At 32.9% G+C, this 20,814-nt stretch overlaps 1 protein-coding gene across 4 annotated transcripts in view; it reads left to right on the top strand.

The window, feature by feature from the left end:
• Positions 1-20,814, top strand: part of Nbea (neurobeachin) — a 639,704-nt gene that overhangs the window by 91,886 nt on the left and 527,004 nt on the right. For all 4 annotated transcript variants that reach the window (XM_071611544.1, XM_071611543.1, XM_071611542.1 and 1 more), the window contains exons 7-10: positions 3,952-4,071; positions 6,408-6,554; positions 18,496-18,693; positions 19,288-19,421. In XM_071611544.1, the coding sequence (XP_071467645.1) occupies positions 3,952-4,071; positions 6,408-6,554; positions 18,496-18,693; positions 19,288-19,421 (599 nt within the window). The remainder of the gene's footprint in view (positions 1-3,951; positions 4,072-6,407; positions 6,555-18,495; positions 18,694-19,287; positions 19,422-20,814) is intronic.

Below are 20,814 nucleotides of genomic sequence, written 5' to 3'. Positions count from 1 at the left end.
CTAAGTCTTTAACCACCAGTAAGAATTTGAGAGGAGATAGTGCCAGTAACAGTAGTAATTTAAGAGGAAACCAACAATGGATTTTTCAGCTAGGTAAGGCTACAGTCAAACCATAGAACTGATACTTACTAATTAGGTGGATATGGGACAAATAGTCAACCTCTATGAATGACAGCTGCTTCATTAGTAATTAACAGTTTATAATAGCAAGGACACTTTTAGAGTCTTTGTAAGACAACTTTAGGAAACAAGTGTTAACTGAATGTGGTATCTGTCTCAGACTAGAACATTCAACAAATCCTTTTATCTTCACTCGTCACTTGTTAATGGGCAATTTCTTTTAATCTATAAATTTATACCTTTTTAATGAGTCATCTTTAGAACTTTCGTTTACTATTAAAGAAAACAGTAAAAAATATATTTAATCAACAGCAGAAATGTAAAATATTAAAAGTTAATAAAAGAGGAAACCATATATCAACATATGCTATAAAAGTCATTACTAATGTTCTCTACAACCCTGTTAAAGAGAAAACAATAATGCTGAAAAGATTAAAAATTGATGATAGTGGACTAAATTGAATTGCAAAATGGGATAGAAATAAATACAATAGAAATGAAGGAAGAATAAAAGGCCCAGGAGGGAAGGAAGACAGAATCAGGAGAGAAAAAAGGATGAAAGAAAGGGGAAAGAAAGGGAAATGAGAAAGAAGATAGGATGTATAGAGAGAGGGTTCAGTTAATTGATGAATAATTAAAATTACATAGAACTCTGAAAAAGAACCAAATGAGTGAAGAGTCTTAAGAATCAGTTAATACAATAACAATCATAAAACTATTTTTTTTCGTTCTTCTTGCTGAGTGTTTTAGAATGGAGACATTTCTTTCCAGTTGTTTTGGTAGAATTTTCCTACCGTGAGGAAGTTTATATGACACAAACATTGTACTGTTTATTCTCAGCTCTGACTGGAAATAAACAGACTTGTTAGGGATGTCTGAATGCTGAGCTCTGCCCCCTTCTTGCCTGACAGCTTCTCTTTGTGAGTGTTGTCTGTTTCTGAGCAGACCTGCCCCTCAAAATGGCTTTGTTAATGTGACCAGGGGTAAGAGTGTTAAGTCTGGCAGGGCTGTTGGCCAGCCCTCCTGCCCGTGCAGCCTGTAGATTTATCTGGATTGTGTCACACCACTCATTCATAGAACCTTAGTCTGTGTCCTGGGGGTAGGTGTGTGACATAGCAGTCTCTTCTCCAGACACTTCTGGGTATGAGGTGGTGGCATAGGTCTTGCAGTAGGTTATCTTGGGTCATTCTTTCCAGGTTCCACCTTATCAGCCATGCTCCTTTTCAGACTGATGATTTCAATTGAAAGTGCCCTTTGCTTTTCTCTGCTTTACAGTTCCATAGATTGGGCACTGCAGCATCTGTCACAGGTTTTCTGTGTTACTGGTCTCCTGTTCAGGAAGTCTAAAGTCTTTTAAGGTGTTGCTGCTTCTCCATTTTCACTATCTGCTCTGAAGAGTGCAGGGACTGTCTTGTGCGCTGGCTGTACTTGCTGTATCTGATCTTATTTTCTGTTGATATTGATAATTTATTGGATAGCCATAACTGTTTATCTTAAATTCTGTGGGAGAACTTCTTTTGGCTCCTTGAAGAGGAGCTTCCTCTCCTCAAGTGAGCTATTGTGCACATGGTGCTGTCATAGTCTATTCCTCTTATTCTGTATGTATTCTAGAAACCAATATTTTTGGTTTTGCCCTAATTGGTAGCTCTCTGATTTTTCCACTGGAGTTTTCTCACAGCCTTCGTACCTCAATATGCTGCTGTAGAACTGCTGGTTTAAATCCGTCTGGATGTACTGCTACAATTCCTCTGATCCACCATTTTCCCTGTCTCCATCTATGTTAGACTTTTGCTTTCTCAGCTGACTGCTTGCTAGCTGTATGACTTATAAAACTGATGTAAACCATTAGTTAATATTACCTAATTTGTAGAAAGTTTGTTACTATTGGAATTTGTATAGATAATCATGTTTTATTGTTCTTATCTTAAAGTTATGTACCTTTGAGTTCTCAATATGAATGAATAAACATTTTTGTTCCTGGTTGTGTCCTCCTTAGATACATCTGTTAGATGGTAATAATTAGTGGGTCTCATACTAAAAGTTGACCTCATATAAATACACAATGTCAAAATGCATACATAGTCTTCTAGTTTTTCTGATTTTCTTTAATTGAAAAATATAAAGTCAAAAGCTGGGCTCTTTTGAAGCATTGGAAACTCAATGTGTGTCCATTTTCTGTAGAGTACATGTTTCAAGGAAAAAAGGCATAAAAATAGATTTTAAAAAAATACTGTGGACATAACTGAGATAAATTAATTCATTTATGAATGAGTCTTTTCATTTATTAATTTATTTTATCTTATCATACATCATTGTTACAACCAAAAGCAAACTATTTTTTTAACTCCAAAGCCAACAATCTTTATTAAATATTTTAATAGTGCTACTGCCTTTCTCAGTGAAATATTGGAAACCTTTATAGACTCCCCTTTTTCATATCAGTGCTTCTGATCAGTCTATTATTTTATCCCCCCTCCTTTGTCTTCATTCAGGCTTTTAAGAGTTCTTACCTAAAGCTTTTCAGTGGTTTTCAGGTTTATGTTTATCCATACTTTGCCTAACTATTCCACTTCAGCATTGCTGCCACCTAAACTATGGTCATCACCATAGTGATTTTCATTTTTCTGATCAAAATTCTTTAGTGGTATCACATTATGCAAAAACCCAAAAGCCCAGATTTCTAAAGGTATTCTATAAATCTGTTTACTATCTGATCCTTATCTATTTGTTACAACTTTGACCAGGTCATATCAAAATTGACACTTAAAATGGTTTTTGTTGACATTAGTAACAGAAAATAAGAACTCAAGAGGAATTCATTTATTGATTTATAATGACTATTCACACATTATTAAGTTAAAAATATGTAATAATTAGTGGATTTAGTACACATAAGTTATAGAATTTAAATATCTTGAATCTTATTACAGATGCTGAAATAATTCCTTGGATGTGTCTTTCTGACCATGTAATTCATAGTAGAATCTTAGGTTATTCTTTCTCAGTTTATGCTGTTCTTTCCTTTGTGTGCTGCATGTAGTGATTTGTAATTATTTGTTTATTTGCCTCTTGCACATCCATTTGACTAGATCATAAATTATAGGATAACTAGGCTTATGGTCAGAACTGGGCATCTGAAACGCCTGGCATAATGTAAATGTAATTAAATGAAGAAATGAGTAACAAAAATATACTTGTATTTCTGCATTTTTTTAAATCATGGTATAGTGAAAGAGGACTATCAGTATAGGGAGCAAGGTGTTCTAGCTCTTTCTTCATTATAGATTTATTCTTTTTTTCCTTAAATAGTTTTTTTTAGTTGTCAATGGGGCTTTGTTGTTATTTATTCGTGTGTGGTGCTAAGAATTGAATCTAGTGCTTCACACATGCTCCGCAAACTCTCTGTCAGTGAGCTACAACTCCAGCCCCTATAGATTTATTCTTTATGTGCCATATAGTGAGAAATGAGAGAAAGTAACTTGAGAAAATGGTAGTGAGTGATGCATCAATAGTCCTTCAAACGTTTTCTTTTCTTTTTTGTGATAATGAAGAATGAAACCAGGACCTTGCCCATTGCTGGTCAAGTACTCTACCACTGAGCTACAACCCTATCCCTTTTTATTTCAAGAAGGGTGTCACTAAGTTGCCCAGGTTAACCTTGAATTTGCTGTCCTCCTGTCTCAGCATACTGAATATCTGGGATTATAGGCATGTGCTACCATGTCTGACTTTCAAACATTTTCTTATAGCGTGTTATTAAAGTTAGGGTTGCATTTTAGACAATGATAACTAAACATTATGTATTGATATTTTAAATTATTTTTATTTAAGTGGTATATGATCAGCATTGTCCACATTTACAATCGATGGAGGAACAGTGAAATCCGGTGTTATGTTAATGGACAGCTGGTATCTTATGGTGATATGGCTTGGCATGTGAACACAAATGATGTAAGTTTTTTTCTTTTTAATCTGTGTTTTAATATATTTGAGAGTATGGTCTGTCAGTATTACAAGTATTAAATAAAATAGTCTTATAGAGGTTTACTTTGAAAGTTTATTATTTTTATTTAGTCAATCTTTTAAGTCTTAAATATAGTATATTTAAATTGTCAAAAGATATATGAGTTTTTAAAAGAAACATTACTTGGATATGTTTTTCAGTATTTTAGATCAAGAAACATTGAGTATTTTATTCTTTCCAGCACTATAAAAATGTGTCTTACCACTTTGGGATATAGAAAGAAGACTTTAAATAGAATAGATAACTTATAGTCACTATTATTCTCCCTAAATGTTATGAAGAAAAATAAAGTGGAGAACAGCTATGAAAGAGAGTGTCGATAATGGAGAAGCCAGATTGCCCATGATGATTTTATTGAGAAGAGTTGAATAGCCATGTGGATATTTGGGTGCTTATAGTGCAGTGGGAAGAATAAGTACAAAGGCTTTAGAGCAGAATTAGAAAGTTCAAAGAACAATAACAATTTGTATATAGCAGAGGGAGAAAGGGACAGAGTGGTGATAAGAAGTTAGGTAGATGCAATGGGGTCAAACCATGTAGGATCTCATAAGCAAACCTAAGGCCTGGGCTTTCCCATCTTACCCATGGTAAAAAAAAATTGGAAGATTTTCAGCAAAAAAGTAATGACTGCTTGTATTTTAAAAACATCAATCTGGCTGCAATATTGAGAACACCTTAAAGGGAAATGACTATAAACGAAAGAAGATCATTTAGATGACTTATTACAAAAATAGCAAAGAGAAGATAGTTTCATCAAGCGTGTTAGCCCTGGAAGAGATAACACAGTTGGATTCTAGATAAGAGATGTAGAGTTGAAATCTCAAGCGTGTCTACTCTTTTTCTACTTTGCCTCTCCTTGTTTTTCTGGCCTATTACATCCAAAGTAATAATATGATTTAATTCCCAGAGCACCTCCAAGGCCAATAATATGCAATACTTTCAACATCTCTGATTTTATAATGACTTGCCTTTTATTTTTAGCACAGTTCACTTGTCAGTTTTATCTGCATCTCTTTTACCTTCAATCTTATGTGGGGCAGGAGTTATATTCTCTTGTACTCTGTAAAATAGCACTGTATGCATTATCCATAGTTTGTCTGATAGAAGTGTGGGGAGGTAGCCAGATCTGACCTTCAGACTGTTTTTTTATGATTGAAAGCCAAGAATCATGGTTTTCACATTTTAAAAAAATTTTTTTAGAAGACAGGAAGAAACAAAAAAGAATATGCAACAGAATGTACAAGTGGCTTGCAAAACTTACAACATTCATTGCCCTAACTGTGCCTTTAGAGGAAAACATTCTTTTTTTTCCCTATAAACTCATAGTTGAGGCATAGTCAATGAATATTTAAAGAGAATAATTAGGAAACAAAGATTAAATTCTCATTCCTATTTATTCTCTGGTGTAGAGGACAGTTTTTTTATTATTGAGTGAAAGAAAACTCCAATGGTATTATTGAATGACATTAGCTTATAGGATAGTATTAAAAAAAGATTTAGGTTTTTGAATTATTTTTGATAGCGCTTCAGAATATGGAGAAGCCTGAATAGTAGCACATATCCACATACTTTAGTCACATCTTTAGTTTCCATACTTTTAATTATAGCTTGCATATTTAATGAGGCATTCTTATCTTTGTACTCAATTCATAATTTTGCATTTTATTGAGGCACCAGAGAGATTCCATGTATAATTGTGTGTGTGTATGTATACACACACGTATATAAAGTGATAGATATCATCATGTTTATTAAAATTAATGTGTGGAGTATCCTGTGATAGTGAATGAAACTGAGCAGTAACTTCTTTCACTGGTCTGGATAGTTAAAGAGTTTTAAAAGTATAGGTGGGAAGCGTCTTCTTAAGCATGGCTCCTTAGTTGCTAAAACCTCTAGATGTAGCACTGTACCCTCTGCTTTAGGCAGCAGATTTAAAGGATCATTTTTTATTTGATTCTGTGTACTGCCTACTCAGGAGAATGACTGATTCTTTTTATGCCATTTTCATAGTGTATAAAAATAGAGGAATGTATCCATAATGGAAAAGTGAAGTCAAATTCGAATATACATCATTTGATATATTTTTGTTTTCTCTAAAAATCTTTATTGGCTTTTATTATTTAAATGTTCTATAAAATCTTCATTGATGCTTTCTTCTATTATTGTGATATTTTAAGATATTTGTGGTGATGAAGACAGGTCTCCTTAAATATTCTGTCCTTACAAAATAATAACTTTTTTTTTTGTGACTTTTAAAAAATAGAGCTATGACAAGTGCTTTCTTGGATCTTCAGAAACTGCTGATGCAAATAGGGTATTCTGTGGTCAGCTTGGTGCCGTGTATGTGTTCAGTGAAGCTCTCAACCCAGCACAAATATTTGCAATTCATCAATTAGGACCTGGATACAAGGTAGGAATGACTATCTTATTATAAGTTCTGTGTAAAGTTTAGTTGTAAAAATGTGGCCTAAGAAAATATAATATTCAGTGAATATAGGTAAGAGTCATCTTTATTTTTTGAAACTCAAGTTAGCGGTTGCAATATTTCTTTTTATTTAAAGGGCACATTTTTATTTTCCCTTCATTAATTTTTTTACTTTTCATAATTTTGTAATGTTACAGGCATGCCTTTTGTTATCAGTTCTGAAAAAATAAATTTTATAAAACTATTTTACTTAATAATATTTGAAATCTAAATTTTGAAATATTTGTACTGTATAAATGGACATTTGAAATGACTTGTTAAATTAGCAGTAACTTGAAAAAGTAGTTACAGATTTAGAAGGAAAATATTATGAAATGTTGTGTATTTAATACTATTCCATTTTAGTGTCTACTGTTGCTTGTTCTTTGCAATATGTGAGGAAGTTCATAATGTATATGAGTGTCCTAATTTTATAATGCTTATTATTTATGATGATTCATCATGTTCCTATTTTTTAAATTTAGCTTTCAAAATGAAAGGTTTTAGGCAAGATAGAACATTCACATATATGAATTAATTATTAATGTATAGCACACTTGGCTAGGGAATTATGTGTGGATTTTATTTAAATCACACTGGGAATTATGACATCCCTAACTATTTGGAGCTGAGAGAGAATTATACATTATAAGTCATAGTGTTTATAATTTTTAAGGAGTACATGTTCTGTGCTGAAGTACTGTCATATTTTTAAACTTAGGGTTTAAATAATTAATGAGAAGATTGTGTTATAGGAGAGGAGTACAAAACAATAAAATATTCCTTATCTTGCCTTTGTATTTCTGACTTGATATTTCTGTTTCATCATTATGCTGTTAGATACGTAAGCAACGATATGAAATTACCCTTATTAAAAGTTCTGTCTGTTTCTAGTAATTTTAGTAATCAAAATAGTCACAGTAGTCCTGTTATTTTTATGTCAAAAGTAATATTACCACACCACCCCTACAAATAAATTTGTCATAGTCTGACTGTTCTTTCCTACATTGGTCCTTTTGTTTTGTTTGAATCCTTGTCCTGCTATGTGTTGACTATGCATGAGAATCAGTCCATAATTTTGGTTAATATGCAGCCAGCCTTGTCCACGAAATATTTAGAGGAGCTTTTTTTAAGCATTAATAAGATTATATTAAACAGAGTCCATATGAGTAATATGATTTTTCCCAACCTTTCACCTTCAGTCTATGTATGTCTTTTCCTCTCAAATGCATCTCCTGTAGGCAGCATATTGTTGGATCTTTTTTTTTTGATCCATTCTACTAGCCTGTGTCTCTTAATTGGTGAGTTTAAGCCATTAACATTTAGGGTTATTATTGAGATTGTTCTTCCAGCCATATTTGTTTATTTATGTTACTTAACATGGTTTGTTTTTCCTCTTTGATTATTTTTTCCCTTTACTGTACTACCTCCCACTGTTGGTTTTCATTGTTATTTTCCATTTTCTCTTCCTGTAATGTTTTGCTGAGGATGTTTTGAAGAGATGGTTTTCTAGCTACAAATTCTTTTAACTTTTGTTTATTGTGGAAGGTTTTAATTTCATCTTCCATCCTGAAGCTTAATTTTGCAGGATACACATTTCTTGGTTGGAACCCATTTTCTTTCAGCGTTTGAAATACATTGTTCCAGGATCTTCTAGCTTTCAGAGTCTGTGTTGAAAGATCAGCTGTTATCCTGATTGGTTTACCCCTAAATGTAATCTGCTTCCTTTCTCTTATAGCTTTTAAAATTCTCTCTTTATTCTGTATGTTGGGCATCTTCATTATAATATGTCTAGGTGTGGATCTCTTATGATTTTGCACATTTGGCGTCCTGTAGGCTTCTAGGATTTGGGATTCTGTCTCATTCTTCAAGTCTGGGAAGTTTTCTCGTATTATTTCGTTGAAAAGATTGCTCATTCCTTTGGTTTGGACCTCTATTCCTTCCTGTATCCCAATGAGTCTTAAGTTTGGTCTCTTTATGTTATCCCATATTTCTTGGATGTTCTGCTCATGGTTTCTTAACAGTCTCGCTGAGCTGTCTGTGTTCTTTTCAAGTTGTATTCATTGTCTGATGTTCTATCTTCTAAGTGTTCTACTCTCCTGGTAGTATTCTCATTTGAGTTTTTAATTTGGTTTATTGCTTCCTGCATTTCTAGGATTTCTGTTTGTTTTTTATAAACTCTATCTCCCTGAATAGTTGATCTTTTGCTTCTTGGATTTGTTTATGTAATTCATTGTTGAAGTGATGTTTCATTGTCTGATTTTGCTGTCTAATGTCTTCCTTGAGACTCCAGATCATCTGAAGCATGTAAATCCTGAATTCTTTATCTGACATTCCATCTGCTGCAGATATTACCTCTTCTAAAGTTGAGTTGACCTGCATTGCTTGTGGTCCTTTCTTTCCTTGTCTTTTCATACTGCTCGTGTTTCTTTCTGCTTGGTGAAACTGTTGTGTTATTGAATTTTACCCCTATATATTTATATTGCTCTTGTATAGTTGCAAAATCTCCCTTGCAGGGGTGGGCGGCGGCTGTGCTCCTCCTCCAATTGGGGTGATCTCTCTATCACGCCGGCGGGCCGCTGGGCCCCTTCTCCGGGTCGCGTGGTCTGCCTACCTTGCGGGCAACGGCTGGGCCCCTCCTCCAATAGGGGTGATCTGTCTACCACGCTGGCGGGCCCCTGGGCCTGTTCTGCAGGTTGCAGGTCTGCCTACCTTGCAGGCGCAGGCGGCGGCTGTGCCCCTCCTCTAATTGGGGTGATCTTTCATCTATTCCGGCGGGCCGCTGGGCCGCTTCTCCGGGACGCGCGGTCTGCCTACCTTGCGGGCGGCAGCTGGGCCCTTCCTCCAATTGGGGTGATGTGTCTAGCATGCTGGCGGGCCCCTGGGCCTGTTCTCCTGGTTGGTCGCAGGTCTGCCTACCTTGCAGGTGCAGGCGGCGGCTCTGCCCCTCCTCCAATTGGGGTGATCTGTCTACCAAGCCGGCGGGCCGCTGACCTGTTCTGCCGGTCAGTCGCAGGTCTGCCTCATGTGCTGCGTTCTTAAAAACTACTTTCCCCATCAGAAAAAAGAAAAAAACAGTGTGTATGTGGGTCAAATACTTAAGACAAATTGTTTTTGAAAGATCGTAACTAGGAGACAAGGAACAATGATATCTGTAGCATTTTATAGGAGTAATATCTGCAGAAATAAAGGAAAATATTTTTCAATTAAATTCATTGAATTTAAAAATATAGACATCATTATTAATAGAAGACATTCAGTTATTTGACTCAAAATATTTTATTATTTGAAAGAGTGGGGAAAAGAACATTTTTTAATTTTTATTTTCATAATTAATGGTTGCTCTTTTTTTCACATCAACCAATTATTTGGTTGATGAAATAGAATAGTATATTTTAATCTTAAGAGTTAGGATTAGAAAATTTTGTTCTAAACTTTGAATTTTCCATCAATAAGAAAAAGTAGTTTAAAAATGACTGGAGAAAAAAACAAAATGATTCTATTAGGATGAGTCTTTTCATGCCTTTTTATCATTCTGAGGGCATTTATTAGAGCATGCCTATGTATAGAAGACTATCACAGCCATTATAAAAGACTATAAATTATCTTTAAGGAGCTTATACTCACAAAAAAGAGAAAGTCTTAGGAAAAACCTAAGAGAAAGTTGATTGTACTTCGAATCCTGATATAATCATTGAAGATTAAGTCCTATGAGATTGTGGAGGAGGGTTGTCATTGTAGGAACTAGGAAATGTTTCATAGAAAACATAGCTTTTAGCTGTTAAGTTTGTTTTGGAAGTCTTCCAGATTAATTGATTTTTTTTTGATTCCTCCATTAGGTAAGATTCTGATTCTCTCAATTACCTCTCGAATTCATACAGCTGATAATGCTGTTTTTTTTAAAATTATTATTGATTCATTGGTACCCTTTAATTGGTCTCTCTTTTTTCCCCTAGGAGGATGATAAGTAGAATTTACAAAAAACAAAAGTTCTTAAACTTGGTATCCAATTACACACTTTCTTTTTTAACTTTTCTTTTTTTTTTTTTTTTTGTGGTACTAGGCATTGTACCAAGGGTTGCTTTACCACCCAATTATGTCCTTAGTCCTCTTCATTTATTTATTTTTGGGACAGGGTATCTCTGAGTTTTTGAGGCTGGTCTCAAACTTGCAATTCTCCTGCCTTAGCCTCCTGAATTGCTGGGATTGCAGGCATATGGGGCTCGTATGTTTGTATTTTACAAATACTCAGCTTGACTTCTGATTTTTGCTACAATGGAGTTTGGGGTACTGTCTGTGTCCCACCTCCAACATTATAAATAATTATAAAACTTGGAAAATGCATGAAACAATCTCTTTTGAGACATTTGTCAAAATACATCTCAGGTCTGAGATCCCTGAGAGCAAGAAAACATTTAAGATGAGCCTCATATACATTTTGGCTCTCTGCCTGGGTCCAGTATTTTTATTGAGGTCCAAAGTGTTGTATATCTAGCACAGCAAGGTGGTTTTTCTCAACAGAGGAAGTTGAGGTGAGAATTCAAGCTACTGAAGCAGCAGGGTATGGTAGAGAATTGAACTGTTGGGGTTGGATGTCTTTGTGAGGGTTTTTTGCCAAGGGACTGAACCTCATAGGTGCAGTGTGAAACGTCATAAATCCTAGGAAAATGCTTGTATTACCAGTAGTAGAAGAGAAATTCCGGTAGCTGCACAGTTATTGGGGACCACTGGTAGTAGTAGGTTTGTGTTCACATCCACAATGCTCTGTAATTATTGAAAAATAAGTGGAGTAACCAGACAGAAACTGCAAGATTTTCCTTCATTCTGTATGTAATTTTTCACAGTTTTCTAATTAAATCATCTTTATAAATTATATCTTTTATCTTAATATAATATTGTTTGATTTTGCAATTTAATTTTTATAATTTCCAAATTACTAACATACCTATTCTTGCATGGAACTGCATGCATGTTCAAAAATCTTTGCGTAACTTAAAAAAATCTGTCCCATGGAATTTCTTTGTATTGGCAAGTAATGACTGAATCTGATATGTATTTGCTTAGTAATAGTGCCATTATGTTAAATTGTTTTTTTGGATACGAGTTGGTATTAGTGATGTGTTTCTTTTGTTTAATATTTGCAATATTGCAGTAATTATAGGGTAAGTTCTTGGCACTTTTGCTAATCTGATATATGCCATTATGTTAACTTCTTTAGATTTTTATTAATCATTTTCCACTCTGTTGAAGTAATGATTTTATTTCATGTACCAAAATTTCCTATGCTAATCTTTTGTCGTTTATTGTCATGCTTGTGACTATAATCTTTATTCCTCTGTACAGTCTTGTTTGTTACAGGTAGTAATAATGATTACAGGGCATGGAATCGAATAAAATTCAACAATGTATTGAATATTTATTATATTCAAGAAAGTGTTGTAAGCTTTAGGGATTAAAAATGATTAAGCTCATACTCTCTTTATGAGAATATAATTACAATCCTAAATATTTATAATTAAAAGTTGATATGTGTAACAGAAAGGAAATATAATTCAAATACTATAAAAATTTTGTGCAAGGATGATTAATTTCAGCCATAGAAGATTTAGTAAATCTTCATAGAGAAGGAGGTTTTTTAGGGTTCTCAGAAAATAGATTTCAAAAGGTGATCAGGAGGTGATGTTAGTATTTGAGACATGGGACATGATTGAAAGGATAGAAGCAATGGAGTATAAGATATGTGTATGAAGTGACCCAGGATAGGCGTGGCTTGATGGTGGAACATACAGTACAGTTAATGATGTATAGTGAAATGTAAGGATGATTATAGTTTAAACTTAAATTAGCAAAGGCTTTGAATATCAAAGTAATGAATTTGGATCTTATTTTCCAGTCAAGTGGAATAATCAAACAATTTGTAGCAGGAGAGTGAATTGATTGTATTATGTATTTTTGTGATTGGTTTAGAAATGCAGATCTTAGGATTGGAATTTTTTCTTCTGTAATGACTCAAGATGGATTATTTATTGTTATTTTGAAGGGAAGATTGCTGCACAATCCACAAATAGCTCCTGTCTCTCAATTATATATCAGGAAATTTGATTCATTGACTACTGCATTGACATTACCATGTTATATCAGCAACACTTATAGTGTTGCGGGGAGAGTAATAGGTATTGTCATGTATACATAATTTTTATATAAGTCCAACAGAAAAATGGCTATGTTGTTGTCATTAGTGAGTTTTCTAGAGATGAGTACTGCAAAGTAAAAATGCTCCTGCTCTTGTAGCAGTTCAACTTAGTTTTATTGAGTTAAGCAACATTCTGGCACATTTTCTCATATTTACAATAAGTAATTCATTCTTATTTAGGTGACTAGGTCCTATTTAATGAGTCCTTATCTCATTATATTTTAAAAGTGGAGCATCAAAATAATCAGAAACTTGGGTACATGCTTCAAAGGTAATTTTGTTTTTTATTTGAACATTTTAATTATACATAGTATTTGGGTTCCTTTTGACAAAATCATGCATAAAAGGAATTTTATTTCAATCCCCATTCCCCTCCACTTTGTTCTCTTCTTTACTGATCTCATTTTTACACATTTACTTATTTATGTATGCATTTATTTTTTGGTGGTGCTGGGAATTGAACCCAGGGCCTTGTGTATGCAAGGCAAGCACTCTACCAACTGAGCTATATCCTCAGCCCTCTATTTATGTATTTTCGATTGGTACTTCATACATTCACATAAAGGATATATTCCCTTTAGTACATACATTTGTGTAGGTAACATGATTCATTAGATCCATTTTATAACATCAGATCTATTCCTTATTACTTTCCCTTCTTTCTTTCCTCCCTCTCATCCTCCTACTTCTACTCCACATCTTTATGCTATTCAATTTCCTCTTCCACTGCCTTCTTTCCCTTATTTTTCTTGGGCTTCCACATATGAGAGAAAACATTTCACTCTTGTTTTCCTGAGTCTGGCTTACTTCACTTATTCTCCATTCCTATCTATTTACTGGCAGATGCCATATTTAGGCTGAGTAAAATTTCATTATATTTATATATCACATTTTCTTGATTGCTTCATCTGTTGATCGGCATCTGGGCTGATTCCATTATTTGGCTATTGTGAATTGTGCCGCTATAAACATTGTAGTGGCTATAGAGCTATAATATGCTCATTTTAGTTCTTATTGAAAAATACCCAGGAGTGGGAAAGCTTAATCATCTGGTGGTTCCATTCCTAGTTTTTGGAGGAGTCTCCATGTGGCTTTCCAAAGTGGTTTTAGTCATTTGCAGTTCCTCCAACAATGTGTGAGTGTACCTTTTTTCCCAAATCCTTGCTAGCATTTATTATTCTTTGTATTATTGGTAATTGCCATTTTGACTAGAATAACACGAAATCTTAATGTTGTTTTGATTTTTATTTCTCTGATTGTTAGAGATGTTAAACATTTTTTCATGTATTTTTTGGCCATTTGTGTTTCTTTTTTTGAAAAATTTCTGTTTAGTTCTTTTGCCCATTTATTGATTGGGCTGTTTTTGTTGTTGCTATTATTATTATTATTATTATTATTGGCATTGAGTTTTTTGAGTTCTTTATATATTCTGGATATTAATCCCCTGTCACAGAAATAGCTGATAAAATTACTTTCTTATACCCTAAGTTTTCTTTTTACTCTCATTGTTTTCTTTTCTGTGCAGAAGCTTTTTAATTTGATGGTATTCCACTTATTGATTCTTGGTTTTATTTCCTGAGCTTTAGGAGTGTTGTCAAAGTCAGTGCCCACAAAATAGGTAATATTTTATTAGGTATAATTTTAGCATAGACCTGCCTTATCCTGATTTAGGTTTGTAATCCAGAATTCCTAGTGTAACTTTGGATATTTTCCACTGGCACTGACCACAACAAAACAATGGGAAAAGTAGTGGAGACCATATCCAGGAGTTCTGGAATATGCAGACCCAGTGTAACTCCTTTTAATATAATCTTAAGTCTTTTCTTAGTCTGTTGTATAAATTTCAAGTGCTTTACTAACTGGAGCATATGTTACTCTATTTCCAGTATTTACACATGTTTTTTCTTAGTACAATATCATCTATGTAAGGAGAGCTATGATCAATTTGATTTAACTCCAGTTTTGCCCTCGATTCATTTAACAATTGGCAGTTTCTTTTCTGTTTCTTAGTTGACTTCTTTATGTGTTGTTAATTTCCTATGTATTTTCCCCCAAGTTCTTTAAATTAAATGAATTTATTTTCACAAATTAACTAATGTTCTCCTTTAAAATAATGTCTCTGATCAGTCTTGTACAATGGCTTAAAATATTTGAATTTTAGCTTAAAATGATTGAGTTAGAAGCATAAATATTAAACCTTCTGAACATTCATGATGTTATAAATGAAATGTATGTTATAATGTTGTTTTATAATACCAAGGCAGCTAGTAAAGAAGGCAGATCAGACAGGATTTATTGGCAATATTACTACCTAATACGTAATTTCACTCATATTATTTTTTAGAAATTTTCTTTTTTCCTCCATTTTCTATTGTAGTATACATTAGGGACAAACATTGAATCTTTAATGTGAAGAGATTTTATAGAATGGGGAAAAAAATCTGTTAACCTGCACCCCAGATAGAACATTAATCTCCAGGATATAAAAAGAACTCAAAAAACTTAATACCAAAAAAAAAAAAATCCTACAAATATTCCAGTCAATAAATGGATACAGTAACTGAACAGGCACTTCACAGAAGAAAAAATACAAATGATCAACAAATATAAGAAAAAATGTTCAACATCTCTAGCTATTAAAGAAATGCATATTAAAACTACACTGAGTTTCCATCACACTCCAGTCAGAATGGCCATTATAAAGAATATAAGTAACAATAAACGTGGGCAAGTTTGTGGGTGTTGGGGGGAGATTTACTCATACATTTCTGGTGGAACTGCAAATTGGTGTGACCAATCTGGAAAGCAGTGTGGAGATTTCTCAGAAAACTTGGAACAGAACAACTGTTGGACCCAGTTATCCCATTCCTTGGTATATACCCATGTTAAAATCAGCATACAACAGTGACACAATGTTTATAGCAGCTCCATTCACAATAGCTAAACTATGGAAGCAACCTAGATGCCCATAAACAGGTGACTGGATTTAAGAAAATGTGGCATATTATAAACAATGAAATATTATTCAGATATTTTGCCATTCACCAGTAAGTTTATGGATTTAATGACAAATGCTAAGTGAATTAAGCCAATCACTCAAACCAAAAGCCAAATAAATGTTCTCTCTGATATGTGGATGCTAACACACAATAAGAGAGTTGTGTAGGGAAGAATAGATAAACCCCTATCTCTCACCATGCACAAAACTCAACTCAAAGTGGATCAAGGACCTAGGAATTAAACCAGAGACCCTGCCTCTAATAGAAGAAAAAGTTGGCCCCAATCTCTGTCATATCGGATTAGGCCCCTACTTCCTTAAGAAGTCTCCTGTAGCACAAGAATTAAAATCAAGAATTAATAAATGGGATGGATTCAAAATAAAAAGCTTCTTCTCAGCAAAAGAAACAATCATTGAGGTGAATAGAGAGCCTACAGCTTGGGAGCAAATTTTTACCAGTTGCACATCAGATAGAGCATTAATGTCTAGGGTAAATGAAGAACTCAAAAAGCTAAACACCAAAATAACAAATAACCCAATCAATAAATGGGCCAAGGAACTGAACAGGCACTTCTTAGAAGGTGATATACAATCAATTAACAAATATACGAAAAAATGTTCAACATCTCCAGCAATTAGAGAAATGCAAATCAAAACTACTCTAAGATTTCATCTTATTTTAGTCAGAATGGCATCTATCAAGAATACAAAAAACAATAAGTATTGGCGAGGATGTGGGGGAAGGCACATTCATACACTGCTGGTGGGACTGCAAAATAGTGCAGCCAATATGGAAAGCAATATGGAGATTCCTTGGAAAACTTGGAATAGAACTACCATTTGACCCAGTGATTCCATTCCTTGGTGTATATGCAAAGGACTTAAAAACAGTATACTATATGTGCATAGCCACATCAATGTTTATTGCAACAGAATTCACAACAGCAGAACCATGGAACCAACATAGATGCCTGTCAGTAGATGAATGGATAAAGAAAATGGGGTATACATACACAATGGAATATCACTCAGCAATAAAAGAGAATAAAACCATGACATTTGCAGGAAAATTGGTGGAGTTAGAGAATATAATGCTAAGTGAAGTTAGCTAATCCTCTAAAACCAAATGTCAAATATTTTCTCTGATATAAGGAGGCTGATTCATAGTGGGGTTTGAGGGGAAGCATGGGAAGATTAGACGAACTCTAGACAGGGCAAAGGGGATGGAGGGGAATGGAGGGGGCATGGGGTGTAAAAAAGATGGTGGAATGAGATGGACATCATTACCCTAAGTACACGTATGAAGACATGAATGGTGTGAATATACTTTGTATGCAACTAGAGATATGAAAAACTGTGTTCTATATGTGTAATATGAATTGTAGTGCATCCTGCTGTCATATATAACAAATTAGAATAAAAAATAAAATTAAAAAAATGCCTATTGAAAAAGAAGAAGTTCATTTGATTTAACAGAGGGGAATGAAGGGAAGAAGGAGGAATGAGAATAGGAAAGATAATAAAAAGAATTGGATATAACTTTTTATGTTCATATATGAATCAGTGTAACTCCATATAATGTACAATCACAAGAATGTGATCCTAATTAGAATAAGTTATACTTCATGTATGTATAATATGTCAAAATATACTCTACTGTCAGTATATCTGAAAAGAAACAAAAAAACAGAATCTTTATTTTAAATGAGAACATATTTTAAACCTGTTATCTATAGTTAAGGGACTGTGAATTGATGAGTTAAAAAAAAGGAACTTTACTTTGAAGTGAAAAGTAAATTTTTACATTGCATTTGATTGAGTGAAGAACAAAGGTCTGATTCCAATAGTACAGTTTTATTTATTATAATATTGAAATATCTAAGCATTTTTATGTGGAAAATATAAAAATTAACTTCCATAGCTAAATATATACAAATTTTTTGGCACATGTCTCGTAATTTACAGTTTATATTCAGGTTTAAGTTAGAATGACTCACTAGAGTCATAATAAAACTTAAACTTTCATTGAAATGAAGTGAGGATAAGAAAATAAGTAGCACCACTATCTAATGGCAGACACATGGAAAGCCCAAAACAAATTTTTATTATTGTAGTTTTTTTCTCTGCTCTAAAATTTCAGAATTTTACTATGTTACTTTTAAATGAGTATTTACTTTTTAAAAAAATTTTTTTTCAGAGTACTTTATGTAGTAGAAAACTCCCTGAGGTTAGTCTGATATATTTGATCTGCAGTGTTTTAAAGTATTTGAATTGAATTTAAAAATTAGGTGATTTTATATAAAAATTCTGATTTCATATTTCTCTTGAAAAATATGGGAAAACTGGCAATATTGTACAATGACTGACTTGATCAGGGGCCACTTTTAGATCCCTTTTCTCTCTGGTTTGAGTAGGTCCCCATCTAGCCCACTTATATGCATATCTGGTTACTTTCCACCAGAACTTGAGTTTTAAACATTTGGTTTAACCTCAACATTAATATTAGAGTAAGGTAGTTTGGACCATGTTAGTTAAATGATTTTCTTAATAACAAAAAGATAATTAGTGTCAGTCAGCATTTTAATGTAATAAATCAATAATTGTTTATTATTATAGTTTTTTTCTCTGCTCTAAAATTTCAGAATTTTACTGTGTTACCTTTAAAGGAGTATTTACTTAAAAAAATTTTTTTTCAGAGTACTTTCAAGTTTAAATCAGAGAGTGATATTCATTTGGCAGAACACCATAAACAGGTTTTATATGATGGAAAACTTGCAAGTAGTATTGCCTTTACATATAATGCTAAGGCTACTGATGCTCAGCTATGCCTGGAATCATCACCAAAGGAAAATGCATCAATTTTTGTGCATTCCCCACATGCTCTAATGCTCCAGGTGGGTGAATGGTAGCTTAATTTTCATGTTCTTATCAGCATTGATGGTATCTTTATACATTAAACATTGCTTATCTATAAACCTACCATTTCTGTTTCTGTTTTCAGATTCCGTACTTTTTTCTTGTTTTTGACAAAATACTTTACCTTGATCTTGTCTCCTTACTTTGAAATCTGTTCTGTTATCTTGAATCTCTGTGTCCTATGAAATAATATCTGTTGATTACCTGAATGTATATTTGTTAGATATCAAAATATACTTTAAGAATGTATTACTCTCTAGCATAAAATTTACCTGAATGTCTTTAACTCCATTAGCAATATCTGTTATTCTAAAATAACATTTGATTTTAACTTTATGTTTTCTGTGTAAATATCTCTCAACATAAGATTTCACATTTAAAAATTATTAGCAAAAGTATCTCAAATTTCTTACTTTATATGTGTATGAGTATCAAAACTATATAATTGAGGGTTCTTAAAATGTCAAACTTTATTGTTTAATTCTCTTGTAAAGAAAGTTATTTGGAAGAAAGAAACAGTGATGAAAATTATGCCATAGAAGTTTAATAAACATTTTTGTTTTTGCATGTAGGATGTGAAAGCAATAGTAACACATTCAATTCATAGTGCAATTCATTCAATTGGAGGGATTCAAGTCCTTTTTCCACTTTTTGCCCAACTGGATAATCGGCAGCTCAATGACAGTCAAGTGGAAACAACTGTCTGGTAAGTTTTCTGTGTACAGTTGCCGGTATGTTTTACACACTTAGATTTACATTGTATCCTCATTGCATTGTATACTCAGATTTTGTCTTTGACATAGTAGTAAAAATTTGTTTAGAATTAAGGCAGATATCTATTTCCACAATATAAAAATATATAACAGATTCTGATTACCATAAAGGAATATCTTCCTTGAGGGTAAAAAAAAATTCTTATTAGGTGTAGCATAATGATTATTAGTTATGTTGAGGAAAATTCTCACCTCTAACCTCATCCATTGTACATGCTCAGAGTTTTCCTTCTCAGATTGTAGAAAATTGCTAAGACCAAGTTTATTCCTCAAAATACTATTTTATACTAATTTATAAGTTATTACATAATTTATATCTTAAAGAATGATGTTATTTTATAATGCTGTTATCATTACCTAAAATTAGTACAGTATTAATTGACATTAGGTTATCTTCAATTATCTTCATTTTTTTTCTAGTCTTTTTATTCTTTTTAAAAATTTTTGAGAATCTCTTATAAAATGAAAAGTACCTTTTCCATCAAATTCTAATGTAATTTCATATGTTAGAATTTATATATATATATATGACATTAAATATAAATTATGACAGTGATTTTGACTATTTACAATATGCTTTTGGATTTTAAAGGACAAATTTTATAGAAAACATTAAATATTATTCTAAAAGTAATTTAGGAATGCTTACTAGTATGTACACTCACGTGCATGTGCACGTGCACACACACACACATCCAATTTTTAATTGATGGAATAAACGAATGAATGAAGCTATAGGAAAAATTCAAGATCCAAGAAATGTAACACATGAATTTCTTATATTAACTAATTTACCTGTTAATGACATTCTATTTTAGTTTTGCTAATAATATTGTTCCTCTATTGGGACGGTCTTTGTGTAAAGTATAATCTGAAATGTAAATGAATACAAATATGACCAGTGCATTTATGATATTCAGCTCCCATCTGTGGGTTGGTCATGTTTTGTTTTACCTCAAATAGTGTAAAGGCTGGTGTTTTGGAATTTAACAGCTTTGAATGAGAATCCCGAGGTTATATCCTGCTGCAATACTACTTTGCTATGTGATCTTAAATAATTTCATTGGGAGGCAGATCAGTGTAATGGAAAAATAAAACTTTAATTTATAGTTCTGGATTTATATTCAAAATATTTTGCTATTTTTAATGTAGGTGAACCAGGATACATTATGATCAATAACTCAAAAAAAGATAGTAAGTGCTATGAAGATAAATTAGAGAAAATTATTTGTAATTTATATATTATTTATGAATTAATACGAAATACATATTAATTTTTTAACCTGAATTAGATTTTGTTGCTTAGGGAAGAGAAAGTTTAGAAAG

Source organism: Marmota flaviventris, chromosome 4 (assembly GCF_047511675.1).
Source record: "Marmota flaviventris isolate mMarFla1 chromosome 4, mMarFla1.hap1, whole genome shotgun sequence".
Taxonomy (NCBI): Eukaryota; Metazoa; Chordata; class Mammalia; order Rodentia; family Sciuridae; genus Marmota; species Marmota flaviventris.
This window is presented reverse-complemented; position numbering and strand designations above follow the sequence as displayed.